This window comes from Astatotilapia calliptera, chromosome 23 (genome assembly GCF_900246225.1).
Source record: "Astatotilapia calliptera chromosome 23, fAstCal1.2, whole genome shotgun sequence".
NCBI lineage: Eukaryota > Metazoa > Chordata > Actinopteri > Cichliformes > Cichlidae > Astatotilapia > Astatotilapia calliptera.
Window position 1 is genome coordinate 20546239 of NC_039323.1, and position 27539 is coordinate 20573777.

At 41.0% G+C, this 27539-nt stretch overlaps 2 protein-coding genes across 5 annotated transcripts; both read right to left on the bottom strand.

The window, feature by feature from the left end:
• Window positions 1–5673: 5673 nt before the first annotated feature.
• LOC113016635 (zinc finger protein 271-like) lies at window positions 5674–16699 on the bottom strand. Of its 2 annotated transcripts, XM_026159617.1 has the most exons (5): window positions 16328–16699; window positions 16055–16178; window positions 12877–12981; window positions 7072–7668; window positions 5674–6728 (listed from the first exon to the last, which is right to left on the bottom strand). In XM_026159617.1, the coding sequence occupies exons 3-5, from the start codon at window positions 12892–12894 to the stop codon at window positions 6048–6050; spliced, it is 1296 nt and encodes a 431-aa protein (XP_026015402.1). In that variant the 5' UTR covers window positions 12895–12981; window positions 16055–16178; window positions 16328–16699; the 3' UTR covers window positions 5674–6047. The 2 variants fall into 2 exon arrangements, 1 of the variants encoding a protein (XP_026015402.1); XR_003271275.1 differs by lacking the exons at window positions 5674–6728; window positions 7072–7668; window positions 16055–16178; window positions 16328–16699 and adding an exon at window positions 14306–14744 and having other exon boundaries at window positions 12822–12981.
• Window positions 16700–20078: 3379 nt separating this feature from the next.
• Window positions 20079–25572, bottom strand: LOC113016638 (kinesin-like protein KIF1B). 3 transcript variants are annotated; one of them, XM_026159626.1, is made up of 8 exons: window positions 25466–25572; window positions 23958–24019; window positions 23718–23863; window positions 23358–23539; window positions 23194–23220; window positions 22972–23093; window positions 22725–22878; window positions 20079–20380 (listed from the first exon to the last, which is right to left on the bottom strand). In XM_026159626.1, exons 1-5 carry the CDS (start codon window positions 25531–25533, stop codon window positions 23214–23216), a joined length of 465 nt encoding a protein of 154 aa, XP_026015411.1. In that variant the 5' UTR covers window positions 25534–25572; the 3' UTR covers window positions 20079–20380; window positions 22725–22878; window positions 22972–23093; window positions 23194–23213. The 3 variants fall into 3 exon arrangements, with proteins under 3 accessions (XP_026015411.1, XP_026015409.1, XP_026015410.1); XM_026159624.1 differs by having other exon boundaries at window positions 20081–20380; window positions 23194–23265; XM_026159625.1 differs by lacking the exon at window positions 20079–20380 and adding an exon at window positions 22554–22639 and having other exon boundaries at window positions 23194–23265.
• Window positions 25573–27539: the final 1967 nt, after the last annotated feature.

Below are 27539 nucleotides of genomic sequence, written 5' to 3' on the forward strand. Positions count from 1 at the left end.
CGGACACCTACTTTACCTCTGGGCCAGTTTTTACCCAGATTTACTGTAATATTACTCAGAAATCACAGTAAACTCATATTCAGTGCAATACAGTCAATGCACTACAATTATGTTTATTTCAAAAATTCATTAAAAGTCATCCTGAATAGTTGATGTCCAACTTTCAACACATCCCCCCTCTGGGACACCTACTGTACCTGTGTGCCAAGTGTCATCCAGATTTACTGTAGAATTCCTCAGAAATTAATGGAAACATTTATTCAATCTAATACAGCCAATGCACTACAATTGTGTCAATTTTCAAAAATTCATTAAAAATCATCCTGAGTAGTTGATGTACAACTTTCAACACATCCCTTCTCTGGGACACCTACTGTACCTGTGTGCCAGGTTTCAGCCAGATTTACTGTAGAATTCCTCAGAAATTAAAGGGTACTTGTATCCAATGCAGTCAGCCAATACACTATAATTATGTCAATTTTCAAAAATTCATTAAAAATCATCCTGAGTAGTTGATGTACAAATTTCAACACATCCCTTCTCTGGGACACCTACTGTACCTGTGTGCGAATTTTCATCCAGATTTACTGTAGAATTCCTCAGAAATTAAAGGAAACTTATATTCAATTCAATACAGTCAATACAATAGAATTATGTCAATTTTCAGAAATTCATTAAAAATCATCCTGAGTAGTTGATGTACAACTTTCAACACATCCCTTCTCTGGGACACCTACTGTACCTGTGTGCCAGGTTTCAGCCAGATTTACTGTAGAATTCCTCAGAAATTAATGGGTACTTGTATCCAATGCAGTCGGCCAATACAGTAGAATTATGTCAATTTTCAAAAATTCATTAAAAATCATCCTGAGTAGTTGATGTACAACTTTCAACACATCCCTCCTCTAGGACACCTACTGTACCTGTGTGCCAATTTTCATCCAGATTTACTGTAGAACTCCTCAGAAATTAATGGAAACATTTTTTCAATTCAATACAGTCAATACACTACAATTATGGAAATTTCAAAAATTCATTAAAAATCATCCATAATAGTTGAGGTCCAACTTTCAACACTTTCTTACTCTGGGCGTCCTACCGTACCTCTGGGCCATGTTACATCTCAATTCACTGTAATCTTTATCAAAAATTGAAAGAACAATTATATGTCAATGCTGGATGTGTGTCCTTTCAAAGTGATACTAAATAACAGAACTCAGGCACATCAGGGAATAATCCAAAAGGCAGATTTATTAAACAAAAACAACATACAAAATATCTCTAACCCATACTACATAACCTAAAAAGAAACAAAGGGACACTTAGAAGCACAAGGAAACAATACTGAAAGGGCAAGAGACACAGTCCAAACATAATCCACAACTAAAATGCCAAAAGAACAAGTCATCCCACATAGCAGACGGGTCTTGCCTGGATCTGGTGTCAAGCCGGCACTGCTGGCTGACTTCTGGCATGGTAAGATGGCACTGTTTATGTGATGGCATGCCACATTTGGCCTGATTGGGTGAATGTGACATGTTGTATAGAGCACTTTGAGTAATATGAGTGAGTATTTAGTATTTATTTTAGTATTTATTTATTTATTGTCATTGTCAAGAACAATGAAATTGTGTTTGGGGCTTCCATACAACCCAAAAAAAAAGAAGAAAATAATAAATACCCCTTAAAACCCAAGTGTACATATTTAACCCAGTGTGACTCCAATGCAAGTAAAAAAGTGTTGTATAAGAATCAGTCCATTCACTGTCTGAACAGAGTTTCGTCATGTCACTTTTGCACTATTATGTTCCAGCACATGTTGTTATTACATGGCTTACATGGCTAAGGTACACATTAGGCTGACATCTGGGGCCAGAGCTGAAACTGTTCTGGGCCAGCACAGGGCCAGCAGTGTGTCTGCAACTGGCCTTGTGCTGGCTCATGTGTGGGCCACCTCTGGTAAACCAGATCTGGGCCACCATAGGGCCGTCATTCTTTGCGGTACGCAGGCCATGTGTAAGCACATTGTGTGGGACAGATCCAGGCCATACCAATTTTGCTATGTGGGAGGAATTATGTAAAAATAGAAACATCATAAAAATGAAAATGAACATAAAGTAAAATGTACTGAAAAGAACATCAGTATGGCCATCATTATTTGCTTGGAAAGTCTAAAGTTCCATGGCTTTGAACAGCCAGAGAACGCAATGCCCAGCTTAGAATGACTAAAAGTAACTTCTTTTAACATTCTGTCATTCTGCTTCTATATCAAAAATCCACTAAAAATAGTCATTTGAAAAAAAATATTCACCACTTTTCATCAGTTTGGGTTCCTCTGTTTATAGCAATTTTTAGAAAAGAACCCAATACCTTTGTCACTATACAGTTGTACAGTGAGATACAGAGCATCTCCTACTCATTGCAAACATGCTGGGAGGGTGGCTCTATCCGCCTTAGTGCAGCTGCTGTACCATACTGTGATGCAGTAAGTTAGTAGGCTCTCAATGGGCGAGTGGTGGAAGGGTGAGCTGTAGTCCACAAAGAGCATTCTGGCGTAGCTCTGCCGCTGTTCTAGGTGACTCAGCACCGAGTGGAGGGTGATGGCATCTTCTGTGAATCTGTTTGCACGGTATGCAAACTGGTGGGGGTCGAATTCTGGGGGGAGGTAATCCTTGGTGTGCTGAAGGACTAGTCTCTCAAAGCATTTCATGATTACCGGTGTGAGGGCCACAGGGCAATAATAGTTCAGGCTGGTGATGGGAGACTTCTTTGGTACTGGGATGATTGTGGCTGATTTTAGACAGGATGGGATGGCTGCTTCATCCAGTGAGAGGTTGAAGATTCTGGTGGAGATGAGGGTGAGCTGGTGGGCACATGGTCTTAGCACTTTACCACGTATTCCGTCTGGACGCCTTCCTGGGGTTCACTGCTAGGAACACTCATCTGACATCGTGCTCCGTTACAGTGAATGGAGCGGTGCAGGAACCAGGTGAGGATGAGGATGGGAGCAGGGCTGAGGCAGATGAATGCTGCTGTTGTGGTGTTTCAAAGCGGGCAAAGAAGCTGTTTATGTCCTCTGCTAGCTGCACACTCAGGTTTTCTGTTTTCACAGTTCTGCCTCTGTGGTTTATGATGTCTATTATTCCATGCCATGTGTTGTTGCTGGACAGGTGGGACCCCTTTTCAGGTCAGCTCGAGCAGACCTGTACAGAGCTCTGTCAACAGACCTACAGGGAGTGCAGAATTATTAGGCAAGTTGTATTTTTGAGGAATAATTTTATTATTGAACAACAACCATGTTCTCAATGAACCCAAAAGACTCATTAATATCAAAGCTGAATGTTTTTGGAAGTAGTTTTTATTTTATTTTTTTGTTTTAGTTATTTTAGGGGGATATCTGTGTGTGCAGGTGACTATTACTGTGCATAATTATTAGGCAACTTCACAAAAAACAAATATATACCCATTTCAATTATTTATTTTTACCAGTGAAACCAATATAACATCTCCACATTCACAAATATACATCTCAGAATCAGAATCAGAATCAGAATCGTGTTTATTGGCCAAGTACAGTGGGGCAAAAAAGTATTTAGTCAGCCACTGATTGTGCAAGTTCCCCCACCTAAAATGATGACAGAGGTCAGTAATTTGCACCAGAGGTACACTTCAACTGTGAGAGACAGAATGTGAAAAAAAAATCCATGAATCCACATGGTAGGATTTGTAAAGAATTTATTCGTAAATCAGGGTGGAAAATAAGTATTTGGTCAATAACAAAAATACAACCCAATACTTTGTAACATAACCTTTGTTGGCAATAACAGAGGTCAAACGTTTACTATAGGTCTTTACCAGGTTTGCACACACAGTAGCTGGTATTTTGGCCCATTCCTCCATGCAGATCTTCTCGAGAGCAGTGATGTTTTGGGGCTGTCGCCGAGCAACACGGACTTTCAACTCCCGCCACAGATTTTCTATGGGGTTGAGGTCTGGAGACTGGCTAGGCCACTCCAGGACTTTCAAATGACGAGTTGAGTTTATACCAAAAAGTTCTACTTTGGTTTCATCTGACCACATGACATTCTCCCAATCCTCTGCTGTATCATCCATGTGCTCTCTGGCAAACTTCAGACGGGCCTGGACATGCACTGGCTTCAGCAGCGGAACACGTCTGGCACTGCGGGATTTGATTCCCTGCCGTTGTAGTGTGTTACTGATGGTGACCTTTGTTACTTTGGTCCCAGCTCTCTGCAGGTCATTCACCAGGTCCCCCCGTGTGGTTCTGGGATCTTTGCTCACCGTTCTCATGATCATTTTGACCCCACGGGATGAGATCTTGCGTGGAGCCCCAGATCGAGGGAGATTATCAGTGGTCTTGTATGTCTTCCATTTTCTGATGATTGCTCCCACAGTTGATTTTTTCACACCAAGCTGCTTGCCTATTGTAGATTCACTCTTCCCAGTCTGGTGCAGGTCTACAATACTTTTCCTGGTGTCCTTCGAAAGCTCTTTGGTCTTGGCCATGGCGGAGTTTGGAGTCTGACTGTTTGAGGCTGTGGACAGGTGTCTTTTATACAGATGATGAGTTCAAACAGGTGCCATTCATACAGGTAACGAGTGGGGGACAGAAAAGCTTCTTACAGAAGACGTTACAGGTCTGTGAGAGCCAGAGATTTTCCATGTTTGAGGTGACCAAATACTTATTTTCCACCCTGATTTACGAATAAATTCTTTACAAATCCTACCATGTGGATTCATGGATTTTTTTTTTCACATTCTGTCTCTCACAGTTGAAGTGTACCTCTGGTGCAAATTACTGACCTCTGTCATCATTTTAGGTGGGGGAACTTGCACAATCGGTGGCTGACTAAATACTTTTTTGCCCCACTGTATATAGGGCAAAATGTGGTTGAGCTTGTAACTGAATGTGTGCCTGCAAAAGTAACAGTGTTGTACAAGACGTGCTCGAGATGATCAGATAAGAGAAGAAGAGAGCGAGCAACAGGAAACAGCTGGAGGGAAGACGGTGAAAGCGGCTCTTTAAGTGTGTTAAAGGTTGTCAAAAATATCGCTTACACAAATAAATAAAATTGAAGATTAAATACATAAAGGATAGAACCCAGAACATGATAAGTTGAACCAACTTTGAATAATTAAGAGAACAATTGATGAATACATTAGATTACTGAGGCGTAGCAGGGGGAGGAGTTTTTTTTTATACTTTACAGCAGCGGTCCCCAACCTTTTTTGCGCCACGGAACAATATTTTCACGGACCGGCCTTTAAGGTGTTGCGGATAAATTCAACAAAATAAAACTAGTACCGATACCGAAAAAAAGAAGATTTATTCATAACACACGTGAAAAGACCCAGGAAAACCGAGTTAACGATAAAAACACTAACAAAATAACACTGAAAACCGATAAAAACCCTGAAAACCATACATTTCACACCTGAGCCTCAACTCTCGCGGCCCGGTACCAAACGACTCACGGACCGGTACCGGTCATGTTAAAAGAATGTTGGAAATTTGATCAGAATACGGTGAAAATGAGAGAAACAGACATTTTTCTCAGATCATTGTGTTAAATTGTCAAAATCGCCGTGTTCTCTTTAAGACTATCAGCTCTACTCTAAACAACCCTGAAAGCCTCTGCTGACACGTGTCATCAGTTCCTTTCTTTCTTTGTAAACAAGGTCGAGTCTGTCAGGTCAGCAATAGAACTTCCTACAGATGACCCATCAGTGTTTATTCCATGACTGTAAACATGTTTCCATTTGTCACTTCAGTCTTTACTCTGAAATACAGGAAATGACATCATGGCTCAAAATCTTTGTCGTTCAAACAATTCTTTATTTAACATTTTTTTAACTTTATTTAACAAAATACATTCAATAAAAACTTCAACTGAAACTGATTTTTAATCCAACCACTGAAAAAAAAAGGTAACGACTGAACACAAACAGAAGAACAATTTATAAAGATTAACATTGAACTATAGGAACAGTTTGATTCACAGCCTCATTTGAACTTTAACTTAAACTTAAGGAGAGCCGACCTGAACTCTGTGGAGCCTGATCTCCAGGGTTTTAAGTTGGACTCTGAAACCAGAAGAGGATGTTTCTCTCTCTTCAGATTCGCTGTCGTCCTGTGATGGGAACGGTTTCAGCCCTGCGTGATCGCGCTGATGTTTGCACAGAGCAGATAATGAAGTGAATGTTTTGGCACAGTGGTAACAGTGAAACAGTTTATTAGTAACGTGGGATCGTTTGTGTGCAGAGTATGAACTGAGATTACTGAAGCTCTTGTCACACTGCTCACAGCTGTAGTTTCCTTCCATGTGTGTACGTTCATGCTCGTTACGATTACCTGAACGTGAGAAGCCTTTGTCACAGTGTCTGCACTTGTATGGTTTCGCTCCTGTGTGGACTCGTTTGTGTGTTTTAAGCTGACCTGCAGTGGTGAAGGATGACCCACACTGATCACAGAGGTGCTTTTTGACCCCACTGTGAAAGAGTTCATGTTGTTTTAACTCAGCTGATGTGGGGAAGCTTCTCCCACATTCTTTGCAGTATTTCAGTTTGTCTCCAGTGTGTTTACGTTGATGTATTTTTAGGCCGGCTTGCAGACTGAAAGTTTTTCCACAGATGTCACAACGAAAGTCTTTCCCACCACCACAGCGATGACAGGGTTGAGAAGTGGATCCATCTGTGTCGCTCTGCTTCTAAACAAAGACACAAAGACCGTGTAAGTCAGTCCTTCAACACTTTTATCCTGAAAGTCGCCTGAAATAAAGAGCAGACGTCCAGTTACATTTTACTGTTTCGATTAACACACTCAGTTTACTGGGCTACAATAACTACAATACTACCACCATAATACTACAGCAATACTTATTTAATATTACAGTAACAGCTGACTTACACTTAAATGAAATGAAAACCTGAATAATGGCTCAGAGCTACTCTTCGGTGCAGTAGAAGTGCTAACATGCTAACACAATTTAATGAGCAGACTTGTTCCAAACAGTCAGACTGAACTTACAAGAATAAAATAAAAATACAAACCTCACAGTAACTGCACTTGTAGAGTCTCTTTCTGGTGTGGATCTGTTGGTGTTGTCTCAGGTACTGTGGAGTTTTAAAAGTCTTCTCACACAGGTCACATTGATAAGGTCTCTCCTCAGTGTGGGTAAACATGTGGCGTTGTAACTGTGCGTCTGTTGTAAAGTATTTGCCACACTGATCACACCAGTACACATCTTCTCCGGAGTGAATGCGTAGGTGTATATTTCGGTACCCTAGCTGGCTGAACGTTTTTCCACAGATGTCACAGCTGTATGCCTTAACTCCAGAGTGGGTAACTAGATGTCTCTGTAAGTGGCTACTGTGAGTAAAAGCTCTGCCACACTGATCACAGCTGTAAGCTTTAACTCCACTGTGGACGACTTGGTGTGTTTTTAGGGCATTCTTCCAGGAAAACGACTTTCCACACAAGTCACAGCTGAACGGTCTCTCTCCAGTGTGGATGAGCTGATGTTGTTTTAGTTTAAACTTCCAGGTAAAATCCTTCCCACACTCGTCACAGGTGTATTTTTTCTCTCTCTTGCTTCTGTGAGGTTTGTCGGCCTCCTGAGAGCGCTGACTTCTCGGTCCACGTTGGTCCTGCAGTGACAGAGATACAAACAGAGGCAGTGAGTGAAATGCAGTCATTAAACAAACTGAAGCTTCAAACTCCCTCCATTAACACTAGTTTTAAACCTGAAGGTGGAGTGTGGCACCAAACACCTTAAAGGTCTCTTATCCCCACCTACTGGTAGTAGTAACACATTACATCCAACCTGCTGTTAAAGATAATTAATCATTGTTCAAACACTCTAAAATCATGCCCATCCCTCCTGCCTGTGCACAAATATTAATGCTAACACACTCAGAATAGTAATAAATGTTTACCAGGTCTGTACTTTTTTATATTTCCTGTTTGTTTCCTATTATATATTTCTATAATTGTATAATTTATTCGATAATAATAAATCATATGTAACAGTTACTAGCTTGGTTCAGTGAAGGATGATGTCAGAGTCTGACTGTAACCTGACGTTTTTTTTTACTTTTACTCGCTACATTAAAAAAAAAAAAAAATCTGTATTTTCTACTCCTTACATTTTCAACACAGGCTTGTTACTTTTGGTTTAAGTCATTTGAGGGGAGTTATTTCATCACTGCGGGCATCAAAGATCAAATTGATTTGAGCCTAAACAGTAACACATGAAATCCAATCCTGCATCATACACCAGGCTGTGTGGTAAAGTCCTATAAATGAAGCATGTAACGATCACTGTAACACAAACCGTAAATTTTATCTGAGTTTAAAGGTTTAAATCACCATCAATTTCATCCTTCTATGATTCAGAGTTTGGCGACATCCTTATCATACAGAGTTCCGTTGGCTGAGTTGGGGAAAAGTTCTCAATAGAGTTTTTGAGCTCAGCAAGGAAATCTGTCAGTTCATGGTGTGAGATTATTATATTATCTTATGCCACGTTATACCCCTAATTAAAGATAGTGAAATTATTATGTAGTTTTAGTTTGCATTATTCTCCTGACTTTGAAGAAGGTGACAACTATTACAGTTATTAAACTGATTTGTATTACATTAGACTGCTGATTTATTGTGAATGAGTGATATTGTTTTATGATGCATTATACTGCTGAGGTATAAGAAATACTGTTTTCAGAGAGTCATGGCCTTATTTGTCTGATTAGAAGAGAACAGAGCATACCGGAGAGGTTTTCTGCCCCATCTCATCAGGAGGAGATAAAACAGGGAGCCAAGGCCGTCACTTAGGCGCCGTAAGAGAGAAAGAATGTGAATGTTTAGGTTTTATGACTAGGTGGAGGGGGGCTGAAGCTATAAGAATGTGAGAAACACTCAGACGCTTCGAGATCAGGCGGACACCCTCCCGCGCTCATCTCCCCTCCGGATGGTTTATGCTCAAAAGTGTTGAATTGTATGGAATAAAAGATTGTTGATTGAGCATTTATACACCGAGTATTGTCCTTCCTTCAGCCCAAAGATCAAAAGAATTGGGAGATTTAACAATGGACATGGCATGTATGATGCAGTGAAGGCATTTCAAGTGAAGCTGTCACAAATGCACCAGTGCAACCTGTCTCACTTTCCCTGTTGCCAAGTAATGTTGAACCAAGTCGGCGCACTTTGCTGATAAACTGAGCGCACTGAGTTCGCGGCGCTTTGGTGACTGTGAAGCACAAAAAGAGAATTTCAAGCTTCTTCTTTACGTGGAAACTGCACCTGTGCAGATTCAGATGGAGCTGCAGTGTAATGGTACACTCAAGGCAAAGTACGACACTGAATGGCCTGCACAGTTTATTAGTTCCATTCCTGCAGCAATGCCCCAGCTCCGTCTACATGCAGCTCCAACCTTGTGTATGTTTTCATTTATTTTTTCTGGGGTTTTTGCAGCATGTTCATATTTCTAACTTGCATAATTTTGACAGGATATATTTTTATGAAGATCAAAACATTTAAAGTTAAAGTTGATTTTTTAAGTTTATTTATTCTGGAATAAAATTCCTGTCTGTTTTTATTCATATTTCTGTTTAAAAAACATGGTTTTAGTGTGTTCAATAAATGTTTATCTTGTTTGGCCCGCGACCTAAAGTGTGCCTTGAGTTTTGCTCCCTGTGCAGTTGAGTTTGACACCCCTGGTGTAGAGGATGGAAATCAGCCAGGACAACTCATGAAACATCTGCAGACATCTGGTTGAATTCAGTTGTGTACATCCACAGAGAGCAGCAGGTCAGCTGATCACATCCTGTACATTAAGAGCATCGACTGGAGCTCTCAATAGAAATGATTGTGAGCTGTGACTCTTTTCCCCACACTGAGCCACTACAGCTGATTTTAGGGTTGAATCCTGCTGAATCCCACTTTAACCTCTTCCCTGCCCATTTTCCTCTTTAGAGGCAAAGTCACCCTCTACAATGTAGGCATTGTATTATTACATGAATATTACATTACATTAATATAGCACAAGGTTCAGTTAGTTTTGCATAATATATATATCAGTACTTCATCTTTTACCCCTTTAAGACCTACCATAGAACCAAGAGCTTATGTTTATATTTTTACTAGAGATGGCACGATACCACTTTTTTATGTCCGATACCATAAATTTGGATATCTGCCGATACCGATATGAATCCGTATTTTTTAATCAACAGAACTGTTTTTTTTTAAAATATCTTGCTGTTTTTGTATAAGTTCATACTCAAGTTAAAAAACAAAACACTAAAGCTATTCTGTTATACCTGTATGCAAAAAATACACAGCACCCAAATATTTCATAGTTCAGTAATAGTGATCAATCTAATACACTTAATCCTACTCCATCCTCCCTATTCTGGTATTTTAAGGAGTAAGTAACCTAAATAATAGGGCTCTAAAACTCCCAGCAAAAAAAAAAAATAGATAGGGAATCACCCACCCTCCACTTCATGATGCTTAATCAACATAATCAACTTTAATTTGATGCAGTGTGAAAAAAGATTCACAGAAATCAATTATTTTTCAAGAATAATTAAATAGATTCAACATCTTTCTTCAACAGAATTGCAGACTGCACAGATGGTACCTTCCCAAAGGAAAAAGTAGTAAAGCTTACTAGGGTATATTAGGCTTAGTTACTATATACAGTCATGGACTTCTATACATTTTACATCAGATTAAAACTTTGGGTGTAAGATTCAGATAATTATTTATTAAAATCTAGACATTTTAAATGAGAATAAGAAAGAAAAGGATGTCTTTGTGCCCCCTTTTCACTGTTAATGCCCTATCGGCCACCCTGGCTAAACTTTGCTAGATCCGCCCCTGCACAGTTACCAGCCGTCAGCTAGAAAAGGATCCTGGTGTAGAAAGTAATATTAAATAAATTCTAACAACAGCTTATCAAGGTTAAACGTGCTGCTGTTGTTCAGCTGCTGGTTTCCTCTTTCTGGCGCGAAGTGGGCAATAAACAAACAAGAGAGACGGACTCGCGACAGAAAAGCCGATCAGCTGATCATGATTTCATGACTGAAGTAGCAGCAGGAGAGGGAGGGAGAGAGAAGAGGCAGTCGCTCCATATATGTTCCATCGCAGGAATGCTTTACAAACATTCAGAGACGAACTTACACACTTGCTTTACTTCTCTCTGGGATAACTTCCTCGGAGATGAAATGCCGGATTGGTAGCGAGGCTACAAATACACACAGCCGCTCTATCACGTGAGCACACTGCTCCGACGTGCTACGGTTATGAGCCGAGTTACGCCATGTCGCAAGTTTTGTGAGGTGCTTTTTTGAAATTTAATGGATCGGATTAGATTTTTTATTTCTCTCCGATATCAGATCCAGTAATTTACGTCAGTATCGAACCGATACCGATACGTGATATCGGATCGGTCCATCTCTAATTTTTACATGCCCTTAATGCAGGGCTCTAGAGTGCGACCAATTTGGTCGCAAATGCGACCTGCGAACTTTATATGCAGAACATTGTAGAATATTTTGAAGGTTATCTGCTATAAAAAGCCAGACAAGGAAAATCTCCTTCATGTTTTTCTGTGTTTTATTCTCAGTTACTTTCACACAAAGGCATCTGCTGTGATGTTCACAATTCTGAAGAAGTCAGTACTGATAAATGATCAGAATTATAATATTTCTGACTGTCTGAGGCTAAGTTGCATCGAATCGGGACTTTGAAAACCGGAATCGAATGGATTATAGAAATCAGTGATGATACCCAGCCCTAGTGAGCAGCCTAGGCACGACAGAAGTGGATGTAGCTGTAATAGGAAAAGAACTATTGCTAACTTTTCTGTTAAGTTAAGGCCTGATCCTTCTGAAATTCATAGCCAGTGCTCTGACACGGTGTCATCAATCTTTGAATGCTGAAAAAGCACAGTGTATCCAGAAAAACACATTATATTATATAAATTATTATAAAATTTGTGTGCGCCTAACTTTTGTGCTGGTACACCTAACTTTTTAAAGTTAGGCGTACCGGCAAAAAGTTAGTCTAGAGCCCTGCCTTAATGCCATTTTGGGGAGCATTTCAAGTTGCTATACATCAATATGACCATTATATCCCAAATGTTAATAATATCTATGCATTAAGTCCATAGTAACTACATAAAGTGCAAAAAAACTGCAATAAAATACAAAAAAATTTAAATTGTTTTTGTTTTGTTTTTTACACATATTTGTAGTTAGAAAATTGTATCCCTCAAAACTGTAAATTTAAAAAAGTTGCACATTGTTTCCAACCACAGGAAATTTGTTTTTGAGCATTTTTGAGGAAAAACAAAAATAAATATTATAATGCAAATTTGCAAACAAACAGCATGTGCATCAAAATAAACTATTACCAACAGTGCAGTTTGAGTTCTAAGCATCCCAGAAACAATACAGAAAAGAATAAAGTCAAACATGACTTTTAAAAACACCAGTATAGGTGTCGCTGAAGGCAGGTTTTGGCAGGTAAAGTCGGACATGTGATAGTTCGCGCTGGCATCTATTCCAACATAGGAAGTGCTATGAACAGCAAAGCGTGTTTCTGGTATATTATGTTTTTTTTGCTGCAAGTGCTTTTTATGCAATTTCTGCAAATACATATGTGGAAGGAAACGTGACCTAGGGCAAGCTGATGGCATAAGATGTAAGTACAACTATTCCTAAATAAAATAATTGTGTTAGCTTAAGTGCAGTTCTACCGGGATTTTAAAATTGTTACGCAAAACGGAGCATTCCTGCTCCAATAGGCCTTAAAGGGTTAATGGAGTATTTCTTAACACTAGTATCTGTCACCTTCTTTGTCGAACTCATTGTTTTCTCTGCAGTGGCTGAGCTGAGTCCAAGTAGCGTAAATGTTCCCCTGCTGCTCCATCAGACTCTTCTCCTCCTCCTGATCAGCTGGGACACAAAACAGAACTTTGTTAGGCTCCACACTGCACTGAAGAGTCAAAGTGTCTCATATGTTCATCTGAGAGCACAAACAACAAATTTTAGCTTCCCTGGGTGAGCAACTTGTTTAAAACATACACAAAAGGTTTGAGCACCGATACCAAATTCAGCAGTATGGCACACCAGTACCAGGAGAGCAATTCCTCTTTAAAAAAAGCCCTGGCAAAGAACAAAAACAGAACAATCGATGGACCTGCATAAACGAGTACAGTGTTTCCCAACCACTGTGCCGCGGCATATATACGTGTGCCGTGAGAACTGATCAGGTGTGCCGTGGAAGATTATCCTATCTGAGTGGGTGTAGAAATCTGAGCCATGATCTGAGTAACCCTCATCACTCAGTCACACTCCGATTCTCTACTTATATCAAGTCCATTGCACTACTTTCAAGCATTCTGCAACCTGTCCTCTAATTTATTCTTACTGTCTTACTATTTATATTGTTTTCCATGCACAGTTGGTGTGGAGCACCCACAATTTAGTTGAATATGTACAAAGACAATAAAAGACTATTCTATTCTATTTTAAAAACTCTGCAGTACTTTTAAAACACAGATCCCCTCTTGGGGTTCGAGGCTGTATTTGTTTTAAAAATGAATCTCTGGTATCTCTGGCCTATCATTATTATTTTGCTAACAGTTAATCAGGCTCATTTACTGAATACTGATCAGAATTTATCAAATTATCTTTGAAATGATTCTAACAACAGGCCTCTCAGAGTGAGGCCAGTTTTTACAATCACATGCCCTGTGGGCTGACACAACTTTGCGCTGATAAGACAAAGGCAGCTGTGTTTTAGTCTGGAATACATTTATTTTTTACCTTTCTTTTAAATTGATTTCATTATAGCACTTTTACCGCCAACATATTTGGATTTTTTGGCGCTGGAAGTGACCTTATATTGATGATGGCTGGCGTTAGCTAGCTAGCTAGCTAGCTTGGATAGCACGCTGCATTCAAAAACTATGCAGGTGCCACACAGTGACAGAGATGCTAACTAGCGCTTAGTAACAGACTAATAAAATAATAGAAACTCTGATTACACTTAGCTAATTTAAAAGCTTTCTTCTAATAATAACACTGTTTTCTTCTCTGTGTTTCATTAGCATTTGTTAATATTTTCTTGTAAATTAGTTTATAGCAGCTTGACTTGATGTAGAGGCTTTTTCTTTCAACTGGTTCACAAATAACTGACAACAGAGACCGAGGAGAGCAACAGAAAACTTCACTCAGGAGCTAAATTCAAGATTGACTGAACTCAGATCAAAGTTACCTTAGTGCTTCACTTTAGATGAGGAAGAAAAATAAACTAAAACACAAACACAATGAAGCGGGAACTTCGCGGCTTCTTCTTCTTTGGGGTTTTTCTTTGGCGGTTAGAGCTTTAAGGTGCATTACCGCCACCTGCTGGACTAGATGGTTCTTAAACTAAAACTAGACATTTAAAAGTATTTTAATAAACAATAAAAACAAAGACAAAATGTTTCAGTGTGTTATATTCATGAACATAAACATCAGATGGCTTCAGCTTACGCTTACCCCCATTTATTTAAGAGATTTTGCTCTCTGCAGGCGAGGATTTTTTGTTTAGAGGATCTTTGTAAGCCTGTATTTACTTTAAAAGAAGGGAAGCACTTCTTCATCCTACAGAAAAGGTGACACATTACAGATGAGTTCATAAAAAGTGTCTCTGTCACTCTTTCAAGGCTCTGTCACTTTTTCTTTTGTACTGGAACAGCATGTTAAAGTAGGCCTAGGCTGACATCTTGTGGCAGTGTGTTGTTACTACAACATATGAAATTGTGTTTCTATTGGAAATATAATTCAGCGCCACTGAGCCGCTCTCTCAGTTACAAACTGAACCTGTTTTGTAGACGTATAAATCACTAAGTACAGTGAAGCTTTTGGTTTTGTAAAAGTGTTTCTTATTCTAAATGCATGTTGATTTTTATCAGGGTGAAGAGCAGTTAGCAGTGCATTCATGGACATCTTTAAACTATTAATTGAAGAATCTTTGGTCATGATGGCATGAACTAGAAGCGTGAGCTCCAGGTGAGACTGCACAGAACAACAAGTGTCCTTAAACTGCATCAACTGATGACGTCTTACAATTTTATTCCACTGTGTGTTTTTATCATTGAATGTTTCTGTCTTCAGGTTTCTCTCAGACCAAGATTGAATGTGATGACAAGGGTGATGAATGGTGTGACATGTGCTGCTGGCCCACAGAACCAGGTGAGTAAGCTGTCCATGTGCTCTGCAACAATGAGGACATCCAACACTCTCAGTTAAGATTAGTTTTCATGATTGTTGCCTCAAGGCCTGAGATCATGGTGGTGGGCTTGTGATGGACACACATGGCTGAAACCTCTCCTGTAGAGGCTAAGCCCAGGCTTGAAACCACTGGGGTGTTCGTTGGCGGGGGTGACGCGATGTCACTGGTATGCATGAATTTATTAAACTTGATACAGTCCAATAACTCCAGCCTTACTCATCTTGTCCTTCAGATTCTTTATTTCTAGGATTTAACAGCAGCGCAGCGGTCACAAACTGTTTGCTTCCTCCCGATCAACAACACAGCTGCCGCTAATTACGTGTGTCTACCTTAAATAGCTTCACAAACTCAAAATGTGACCTCTAGCACCAAACGCTTGCTGCAGTTGTTGGTGTCAGAGGTGACACACAAGGTATAGCACAGATGTCGTTATACTGCTCCAGCTGTGTATTGCTAGCTGTGGGGAGGCTTTTTATCTTGTTTACAGCATCTCTCCTGAGCAGGAAGCTCTGCCAGCCCAGCTCGGCTCTGAGCCAGACGTTATAGTATGAGTGGACCAAGATGATGGTGCTTCCCATCACACTCCACTCGCCAAATACACTCTCTGATGCACCACAGCACACCGCAACCTGGTGAGGTAACAAATCACTGACAGTGAGGCAGAGACAGTGCTGATGCATTACATGACAGTGTTGGTTTACGGTCAGAACTTAGCAAAGAGTTGCTGTACGTGTGTGTGACACATACCAGAACCTCCAGCAATCTGTAGGTCCCATTTACACAATATATGACTTCATCCATGTTCTCCACTGGAGCTTTACGAAACTCCTCCACCATGAAGAGAACAACAGGTCAACAGAGTGCCAAGCACCTGGCGGTAGAGTGTTTCAGAGTTATTATGGAATTAAAAAACAAGCAAATATACATGTTTAATTATTATTGGCCTGAACTGTTTGGGTAGAGCAAGTTTAAACTATTTAATTTAATGTTTTTGCACACTGCGATGCGGTTGTGTGTTACCTGGAGAGAGGTGAGGATTGAGGAGGAGATGATGATGAGAAGCCAGAAGTCCGTGTGGAAGAACTGGCAGATCATAAAAGCCATGTACGCTGGAAAGATCAGCAGGAAGGGACAGAGAGAAACTGCACGGAAGTGCTTCCACAAACTCCTACGGGACGGGCAGCAAAACCAGCGTATGAGAAAGCAGTCAGGTTGATAACAGGCTTTGCAAACACACATTCAGTCAGATTACATTTATTGATGTCAAAAAGACAAACTGCCTGTTTAAGAATGAAGAAAGAAGGACAGTACACCGTAGTATTACTTAACTTATGATGTTAGCATGAGTTGTACTGATGACCATAGATAATGAATTCTGTGATAATTAACTAACTGCCCATAGTTATTAATAGTTGTTTATGATCAGTACAAAATAAAACAAACAGTGGGACACAGAGTTTTCTTAAAAATAAACACATGAAAAAAGTCTTTGGTATATTATCTTAATTGCCTCTAGATGCTCCCAGGGCTAGGACTCAGCTATCTCCAGCATGGACTGCAGGATGGAAGCAACAACAATAAAGAGGATGATAGAGAGGAGGAAGGCTCTGTGGATGACCTGCAGCTCAATGAGGCCAGTTTGGACAGCAAGGATTAGCAAGGTGATCCCTTCAGTCATCCCCCTGCACAGAGAGGAAACAAATTAGAGCAACACACCACAATTATATGCCTTGGCTTTGCACTCAAGTTGGAGATCATATACACGTTTATCCAGACTTGACCTTTGGGTATACAATGTCAATTATTTTATCCTATTAGACAGTTGTGTGAAATGCAGACATCCTTAAAGAACAGTGTAGTAGCGGCCGGTAATAAACCAGTCCTCATAAAGGAACAGTGCTCTTTAATGAATTCAGCACAGACTTTACATCGTAGAGGTAACAGGGAGACACAACAAGTTATCAGTTAGCCATCTAACTATACTCTAACTCTAAAACTTTTCCAACTCCACTTTACTCTTATTTCACGACACCACCCTCTAGTGGTGCAATATGGTACGATCATTACAGGACAACATCTCCTCTCTCTTTATGAAAAGAGTTCACCAAATAGCGTAGTACAGAAATAAAGTAATTCACTGTTTAGCAAGTCACACATACACTTGTGAACTTAAATGTCGCAATAGTTATACCATCAGAATACTACAGCTAGCAAAGTTTAATAAGCCTGAAACTATATTGCACTCCTACGTAAAATGAAAAGAAATTATTATTCCAGTTTTTCCATGACAATTTTTTCTTAGTGCATTGGTGGCAGAAAATCAGTTCTTTTTAAACTCAAGATAGAACAAGTAATAACATTTCTCTAATGTTCTTTTTCAAGCAACCTATTATGCTACAATATAGTCTTTGTGCCAGCGAGGCTTGTACTTGACGCGTGGCAGTCTTCTGGCAGTAGGTGAGCCAGTCTGAGTGTGGTGCAGCCTAGCAGCTCAGTAGGTAGAGTGGTGGCCCCATGATCGGAAGGTCGGGGGTTCGACTCCACTGAACGGCTACCCTGAGGTACCCCTGAGCAAGGTACCGTCCCTACACACTGCTCCCCAGGCGCTGCACTGGTGGCTGGCCACTGCTTCACTGGGTGAATGGGTTAAATGCAGAGGAATTATTTCCCTATGGGGACTAACAAGCTCACTTTACACTTTACTTACTTTTACACAGTGTCAGCGTTCTTTTCAGTCACTGGGCGACAGCGTGCTAGATGAGTGGCATTCCAACTCTTTCCATCACTCAGCAAGAAGGCATTCAAGCCTTTGGCTTTTGTTACTGTTACAGGAGGGGTAAATCTGGGATGTCCTTTGGGAACATGGTGGGGTTTCCTTATCCTCACACTCTCTCCTGGTAGAAAAGAAGGTTTCCGTGCGTGACGCCTACCATCAGTGTAACGTTGCATTTTCAACTGATATTTCTGAACTGAGTGACGTGCAACGTATCCAGTGGAGACACAGCAGGAGGCAAAGGGAGTACATCCAGTATAGTACACATCTTCCTGCCACACAGGAGTTCTTAGGGAGAGGGAAGTAGAGGGAAGTAGTTGCATGCGGTGTTGCACAGTAAACTTGAAGCCAATCCAGCACAGTCGCCTTCCATGGTTTCGACTGCTGGATTGATGTCTGGATACAGGTGCGGAGGGCACGATGAAACCGTTCGATTGCTCCGTTTGCAGCTGGGTAGTAGACAGCGTAGGCTTGAAGCCACTGAGGTGGTTGTTAGCGGGGGTGACGCGATGCTTCTGGTATGCATGAATTAATTAAACAGTCCAATAACTCCAGCAGTACTTATCTTGTCCTTTTTGGTCTTTGTTCCAAACATTTTTAGATAAAAGCGCAGCGGTCACAAACGTTTTGCCTTCTTATGATTAACAACACACCTGACACTGATTACGTGCGTCCACCTTAAATACCTTACATAAACCTACCATACAGGAACTTAAAAAGGTGGAATCCTCAGTGGTGCTTGGTGCCACACCCTCAGGGACTTTAATGTTATATAAAAACACTGGCAGCTCAATATCTGCCTCAGTCACTCTCCCTGATCCAGCTGAGTCACCAATAGGAAAAATCTGCTTTTCACAGGAACTTGGTAACAGCAATAAGAGAATACGTAGTTTATTCCAAGAAGATATCGTCTCTCTCCCATATATAACATCTTATTGGAACCGATATGTTCCAGATATCAAGTGGAAGACAGTCTGGATGGTCCCCCATAAATATTTGATTGTAAATGAGGTGAAAGAAGTCTCATTTAAAATTCTACATAAATGTTATCCAGCCAGTCACTACATGGTCAAATGTAAAAGGGACATAAATACTAATTGTACTTTCTGTGGGGATCATCCAGAAACTGTGACGCATCTTTTTTGGTACTGTTCTTTTACACAGAGATTCTGGAAGGAATTTAGCAGGTTTGTTATTGTCCATATTTTAAGGGAGTTTTCTTTACGATGGGAAAATGTTTTATTCTGTTTGTTTAAGTTCCCCAAGAAGTATGAGAAATGTTTTTTATGATGAATTTGTTCATACTTTTAGCTACATTTTTTATCCATAAATGTAAGTTTACTAACAAAACACCATATTTCTGTCATTATTTTAAGGATGTGGAAATGTACATACAATCAATATCAGACTCCACCAACACAAAGGCTCTCAAAACAATACATGTATGTGTATTCTTATAATTGTTACCTTTTTCTTTTACTCTTGGCTTTTTGTGTTCATGTTCTGTTGTTTTGTATACTTCATCTGTTCGTATGTTGTATACTCATTGTTTATTAAATAAAGTTTAAAAAAAAAAAGAAAAAACTTAAAAAGGTTACCTCTAGCGGCAACATGAGGTATCAACCCAAAAATGGCTCCTACAAAAATAATGTCTTCTTTCAACTGGGATTAAGATTGTCTCATTTCCAGCAGGTGGCACCACAGTCCTATAACCCTCATAGAAAGTCCTTGTATCCTATTATTATAGATGGTAGATTTATAAATGGCCTGTATTTGTATCGCGCTTTTATAAAAACAATGAATGAATTTCCTGCTGCACTTAAGATAATATAAAGATATAGAATCAATAGCAGCCAATCCTAAATGGGCCTGAAAAATAAAAATATGTTAAAGACACAAGTGATCAAAGTAGAAGTACCCATCACATAATATAATAAGAATAGAAGAATTGGCCTGCTATTTACAGCAACATACGTTTCATGGTTTTATTAATAGCATGAAACCAAACAGTAAAACCCAGAGATAGTGCTGCTTAATACTGAATAGAAATTAGACTGGAAGAACTGGAAACAGAAAATAATGTGGACGGTGGACAATCCGGTAATAATGTCTCAACTGAACACAACACAACTGATCCCCAAGGATTTACAGTGGAGATCATTTAAAGTTACATTATGCTTACCTTGTGTCTGCTTCTCCACCCAGCTGTTGATGTGGACCCTGGCCTCCTCTGCATTTCCTTTGAAGTCCACAGACTCGAGCTCAGCGTTGTAATGCTTTTTGGTGCCTTTTAAAAATTCCTGGAATTGTGAAAATAAGTCACTCGAAACAGATTCAACAAACTACGGAGACTTCAATCAAGTTCAGTCACTGTGTTAAAACATTTTCAGTCCTTTGGATGCAGTTGAAGCTTGAACTAACCAGTCAGCCTTTGTCTAATAAAAGATTAAAGCAAATAGCTTGTTGGATGCCAATTTAAGTAGCCAGCATAGAAAAATACACAGATTGTGGGTAAGCTGGTTTGTAACGTTTCGGTTCAGATGGCAGCAGTTTTTGCTGACAAATGTAAGTTTTAGTATTTCTAAGTATTAATAAAATAGTGTTTTACTTCTTTATATATTTCTTTATACTATTTGCAAATATTTTAAAAGTTTAATCTGCTGTGATGACTGGAACACAAAGGAGAGAAATGGTGCCTTGTCTCTTGTTATGAACTGTAAATAGCTAAGTGCTTAGAGCAGCTGGTCCTAGCACACTTCAAATCCTGTCTCCCCCCCACCCTGGACCCCCACCAATTTGCATACCGCCAGAACAGGAGCACAGAGGATGCAGTCTCCATCGCACTGCACTCTGTCCTCTCACACCTGGACAACAACAACACCTACGCCAGAATGCTGTTTATAGACTTCAGTTCAGCATTCAATACAATCCACCCCTCACAACTCATCAGGAAACTGACAGACCTGGGCATCAGTTCCCTCATCTGCAAATGGTTACTGGACTTCCTGACCAACCGCCCCCAACATGTCCGGCTGGATAACCGCTGCTCATCTACCATCACAATGAACACCGGTGTACCACAAGGCTGTGTGATGAGCCCTTTCCTCTACTCCCTCTTCACCCACGACTGCAGACCTGCTGATGGTTCCAACACCATCATTAAGTTTGCAGATGACACCACGGTGATTGGCCTCATCAGTGACAACGATGAGGCCGCCTACAGGGAGGAGGTGGATCGTCTGGCTGAGTGGTGCGACACAAACAACCTGCTGCTTAACACCGAGAAGACCAAGGAGCTCATCGTGGACTACAGGAGGAATGCTGACCCACATCCACCCATCCACATTAAGGGGACGGCTGTGGAGCGTGTGAGCAGCTTCAAGTTCCTGGGAGTCCACATCTCCGAGGATCTCACCTGGACGACCAACTGCTCCAAGCTGGTCAAGAAGGCTCACCAGCGCCTCTTCTTCTTGAGGACTCTGAGGAAGAACCACCTGTCCTCAGACATCCTGGTGAACTTCTATCGCTGCACCATCGAGAGCATCCTGACCAACTGTATAACAGTCTGGTACGGGAACTGCTCTGCCTCGGACCGGAAGGCGTTGCAGAGGGTCGTGAAAACTGCCCAGCGCATCGCCGGAGCACCACTTCCTGCCATAAAGGACATCTACAGGAAGCGGTGTCTGAAAAGGGCTGGGAAAATCATCAAAGATCCCAGTCACCCATCACATGGACTCTTCACCCTCCTGCCCTCTGGGAGGCGCCACAGGAGCCTCCGGACTAAGACCACCAGGTACCGGAACAGCTACTTCCCCACAGCTGTCAGACTCCTGAACTCTGCCTCCTGACATCTGACCCACGTTAAACTCATGCACTGAACATACACACCCCCACAATGGACAACTGTACCCTCAAACACACAATAATAACATGGACTGAACCACCACTCACAACCACTAGCACTTTATATAGCCTCTGTAGAAACTATCTACACCCTCACTTATCTTAACTGCACTACTGTATAGCTCTGTGTAAATAATCATTCTGTACATTCAATAATCTTTAATCCTACAACTGTTTACAACTTGCATAGTTGCCGGGGATTCCCATGATGCATTGAGTTTTTCCTTTCCAGTCACCTTTCTCACTCACTATGCATTAATAGACCTCTCTGCATTGAATCATATCTGTTATTAACCTCTGTCTCTCTTCCACAGCATGTCTTTATCCTGTTTTCCTTCTCTCACCCCAACTGGTCGCAGCAGATGGTCCCGCCCCTCCCTGAGCCTGGTTCTGCTGGAGGTTTCTTCCTGTTAAAGGGGAGTTTTTACTTCCCACTGTCGCCAAAGTGCTTGCTCATAGGGGGTCATATGATTGTTGGGTTTTTCTCTGTATCTATGAAGCGCCTTGAGGTGACTTTTGTTGTGATTTGGCGCTATATAAATAAAATTGAATTGAATTGAATTGAATTATCTGAGGAAGAAGCAGAGTTGGTTTGTTTCCAGCTGAAATCATCCAGGCTCAGGAATTTGAATCGATCCACATCATTTCTGCTTGAACTAGAGAACATGAGTGTCGACTTACATTTGGTCTGTGAGACACATGTCATAGTGACAGTATTTGGGTTAATATGGCATTACTCACCCTGGTCGCATTTCTTCAATATCAGGCACCAAGTTCAGGAACTCGTTCTTTTGCAGCCCGCGCAAGGTAGGAGGTCTCCAGAGTGGGAACCATCGGGAAGTTTTCACAGTCTGAGCAGGAGGGACTGGAGGCACGTGAGCTGTTCTCAGGGGTCCTTTAACACAAATCACACCAAGTTAGAATCAAATAGATAACCTGTCAATAACCGTTTGCAGATCGAGGTCAATGTTCCTAAAAATATGTTTACTTCTGGCCCATGGAGCCACAGCGGGAGTCCGACAGAGAGGGGGAGGTAGAGGAAGGGGTGAGGGTGGCACTGCTGAAGCTCGTCACGGATGGATCACGTCCGATCGGTGAGATGAGAGAAAGCTGAAGTGAAACAACAGCAGGATGAGGTAGACGTCAATATAGGAACTCCCTGATGTGACACAGAAAGGCTATTTTTTTATTTCTTTGTATTATTTCTCACCTTGCAGTCACTGATGCTGTTCACCAGCTGCTTGTATTCAGTATTGAAGGTGTGTGTCAGAAGGCGCAGGCACTACAACACAACAGGAACAAGACCGATCAGCTCCGAGCAGAGAAGGAAGAAGGCAGCAACAAGAACGCCCACTAAGCCCACGTTTTTCTCACCTTGGTGGCCAGCTCCTTCTCACGCTTTCAAAGGTGGTGCTGGAGATCTGCGAGGAGACGGAGGTGGACGTGGACAGAGTGCCGGAGCTCACGCTGGGGGACAGAGACTCACTCAGGGACTTGGTGGTGGGAGCTGTTCCCACGGGAGCCGCCTCTCCCAGAAGGTGACGGGTCTTTTCCACCTGGACGAAAGATGGGGGCGAATGTGAGGTGGGGAGAAGAGGGGAGGTTAGTCATGTAAAGTCTGTACTCTAAGAAAAAACTTTTTAGAATAGCACTTTGGTCTTTGAGCTGAAAAGTCATTTTTCCCTCTACGATATTAAACAGATTTATTTCTTTATGAATCTTTTAAGGCCCCACCTCCTGCAGCTGCTCCATCTTCTCCAGCTCCCACTGGTGCTCTAGGATGAGGCTATCTCCTCTGGGCCTCCAGCCGGCCAGGTTCTCCTCTCCACGCACATAAGCCACTGATGTGTCCAGGACCTTCCTCCTCCTCCTCTGCATCCCTGCTCAGGACATGAGCCCTCATTAGGATGAAGCTCTCCACAGAATTATGATAAAACAGCTGCCGTTCTTTAAACATGTTTCATGGCCGCTCACCTGGGCTTCCAGTGTCAGACATCTTACACAAGCTCAGCTCGTAGATCCCAGTCACTCGGTTGCTATAATGAAGCAGAAGTTTTGAACAAGGAAACTTTGTAACGAAATGCCAACGACCGCCTGTCTGTTTTCAGGGCTGTATTTGAAGCCATGCTCCAATCAGGCAAAGTTTTAAGTGTTGCACATTTCGATGGGTTTCTTTCAGCTGACATAGTTTCCATTTGGGTCATGTGGTGTTAGATACCCCAGCGTGTGGTCATAGGGTGAAGAGCCCGGACGATTAGTGGGATTTTAGGTGTGGTGTAAAAATGACGCTGCAACTTTAAAAACGTTGTTGCTTTAAGGATTAACGTACAACCATACTTGGGCTGAGTTTGACACTGGTTCTCTTCAGTAATTAAAATAGCTTTAACACATGATAAGATCAAATGTCAGCTACACTGTGACAGTCGAGGGGCCACACTCAGATATATTTATTCGCTTGTTCTCTTTGTGTGATAAGAGTTTCCATCTGAATTTAACCCCTGTGTGGGGCTGATCTTTCATTTCATTTTATTTCAAGCTCAGATTCTTTGCCTTTGGCACATTTTCTGTGACGAGACTTCAAACCATTCCCACCGTCCTTATTAATCAACATGGTGAAGTGATTCTTCGCAAGGTGATGGGATAGGAAGAGTTTCAGAAAATGAGGCCTTTTGTCTTTATTGGAGAGGTCAGTGCAGACAGGACGGATGGGGGGAAGGCGAGGGAGGAATGACACACAGGAAACGGTGTTGGTCAGACCCAAAGACATGCGTGGGCAGTGAGGACTCTCACCTTCAGACTCACTGTCTAATCAGTCTGACAGTGAGTCTGAAGACAGAGCAACCCAACACACGTTACTATGTTCATCATCATCATCATTGTTTATTTATATAGCACTTTAAAAACACACAAGGCTGACCAAACTGCTGAACAATAGAAACATAATAGATACCATAAGAATAATAAATACGATACAATAATAAACATAGCGAAAAACAATAAAATACAAGTCAGTCAACCACTGAGTCAAAAGCCAGTGAATAAAAATGCGTTTTCAATCTGGATTTAAAAACCAGCACTGATGTCGATTGCCTAATGTGAAGAGGAAGATTATTCCAAAGCTTAGGAGCCACGATAGAGAACGCTCGGTCTCCTCTCAGTTTCAGCCGTGATTTGGGGACTGAGAGCAACAGCTGCTCAGCTGACCGGAGCAAACGAGTGGGGACATAGGGCTTCAGCAGGTGCCAGACCATTTAAAGATTTAAAAACCAATAAAAGAACTTGAAAATGAATCCTAAATTCAATTGGAAGCCAGTGCAGGGAGGCCAAGAGTGATGTTATCACTAAGCAGGACATTAAATCAAATTAATGAGACACCAAAACAAGAGCTGGAGCCCAAGACAGCCATGAAGTCACAGTGTACACAAATACACAAGAAACACAGAAACCAGCTGGGTGGATGTGGCTCGGGAACCTTCTGTTACCTTGAACGTCGGTGTTTTGAACGCTGGCTGCTCCAGTCTGCTTGTATTTGTCCAAGATTTCCCCTCATATCAATCAATCAATCAATCAATCTTTATTTATAAAGCACTTTTCATACAGAGAAAATGTAGCACAAAGTGCTTTACATAGTTAAAAGCAGCCCACCCCACCCTCCAACTCACTCCCCACACTCTCAATACACATATATCCCCCCACCCACAAACACATACACACACGCGCACACTTAAAGAGTAAAAATTGGGCTGGGCTCGCATGAGCCAAGTGAGGAAACACTATAACAGGGAGCCGTCTGCACCGGGAGCCGGTCACAGACCGCAGCCTCCAGGCTGGGCACACAGCAGGAGGGAGGCAAAGGAGCCCCCCAGCCAGGCTGAGAGGACCCCAGAGACCCAGCAGCCACGGTCAATAACAGCCCCGGTGCAGAGAGCGCCCTCCGAGGAAACACTGGAGATATGACGCAATACAATATATATAGGGTAAAATGATAAAATAAATAAGAACAGGATACAATATAAATATTGTTGGGGGAAAACTCTGTAAAAGACCCAGGAGAAATAAAGACACAATGAGACAAAGTTACTTTCTTTATCAAACGTGTACACGGGTGAGCTGCTAAGGACAACTCACACCATGCACAGTGGCTTGGTAATTTTTATAGGCACAGAGCACAGAGACAGTGAGAACAGGATAACAAATAATAAACAGATAAAATAAAACAACTCCATATATGGTGCTAGTCTCGTCAGCAGAGAGCTAGGGAAGATAAAACAATCTAAAACAATATGTCCCAGAAACAAGATGTGTTTGCTGGGAAAGTCTAAAAAGATAATTCTAAACTAATCTAACCATAGGGAGAGGGCAGACAAAAGGCATCTTTGTACATTTAAAAGAAGGTAAAGAAACATAGAATCATTTTTCCTGTAACATTCCCTCCTGTTTCAACTTATTTTAAATGTATACAACAATTGTCTGTGAAGGTTATTTATTAAGTATCTTAAGCAATTTTTTAATTTTCAAAATGTCAGCATAGCAGAAATGGAAGTCATCTGGTCTAAAGAATAAAACAAAAGAAAATAATAAAAAGAAAAACATAGTAAATGAAAATCATAGTAATTGAAATAACAAGTGGAATAAACAAGAAAAAATAATAAAACTACAAAAAATAAAAGATAAAAACCTTATATTTTAAAACGAAAACTACAAAAAATAAAAGGATGAAAACTAAAATGAAAACTTTGTATTTAAAAATGATGAAAACTTCATATGTAAAATGAAAACTTCAAAAAAAATACAAGGATGAAAACCTTATACTTAAAATGATGCAAACCTTAAATTGAAAACTTTATATGTAAAATAATGAAAACTTCATATTTAAAATGAAAACTTCAAAAAATAAAGGATGAGAACTTCAAAAAATAAAAGGGTGAAAACCTTATATTGTACCTGCATAAACTACTAATGTGTTAATCAGTGCATGATCACTTGAAAAAGGCAGAAGTCATTTTTAATCACCACGTCATTCATTAGCAGTTATTACAAGTTCTCCTCTAACAGAATTGCAACGGGATGCTGTTCTTCTTTAGGCACGGCAACATAAGCAGTCATTGTAGTTGTTATCATCTTTGAAATCATTACTCTTAGACATGGCGGTGTAGCTGCTCCAGATGTGTGGTCAGTGACATATTTTTGCAGAATGGACAAATTCTGCAAAGCTTCATAAATGTCTCCTCCAGTTTCGTATCCATCAGGGATAAAAGTGCAACATGTTTCCCCGATCAGCTTGCAAACTCCTCCTTGTGATGCTGTTAGCAGGTCTAGTGTCAGTCTGTTCTGCAGCACCATCGTTCTGATGGCCTGCTGTTCTCCTGCTAAGGCGGTTCCCAGGGTCTTAGTCAAGTTGATGTGTCGTAGCAGAGCATATCGGTTGATTTCCACATGATCCCGCACCTCGGCAACTCCAATGCCGGGGATCAAGCTCTGTAAGAATTTCACTCCTCCTCAGATGCGAAACTCTGGTTCCTTTACTGCTTGGTGCCGTCCGTGCACATCCTGTCT

What these genes read in the sequence shown, in the direction of transcription:
- LOC113016638 (XM_026159624.1), bottom strand. Translation starts at nt 25,533, where the DNA reads ATGAGGGGAAATCTTGGACAAATACAAGCAGACTGGAGCAGCCAGCGT. An exon ending in GTCTGACACTGGAAGCCCAG is followed by an intron (nt 23,864 to 23,957) that starts GTGAGCGGCCAT and finishes TGTCCTGAGCAG; the next exon opens with GGATGCAGAGGAGGAGGAGG. An exon ending in AGATGGAGCAGCTGCAGGAG is followed by an intron (nt 23,540 to 23,717) that starts GTGGGGCCTTAA and finishes TCTTTCGTCCAG; the next exon opens with GTGGAAAAGACCCGTCACCT.
- LOC113016635 (XM_026159617.1), bottom strand. An exon ending in ACAAGTGCAGTTACTGTGAG is followed by an intron (nt 6,729 to 7,071) that starts GTTTGTATTTTT and finishes GTCTTTGTTTAG; the next exon opens with AAGCAGAGCGACACAGATGG.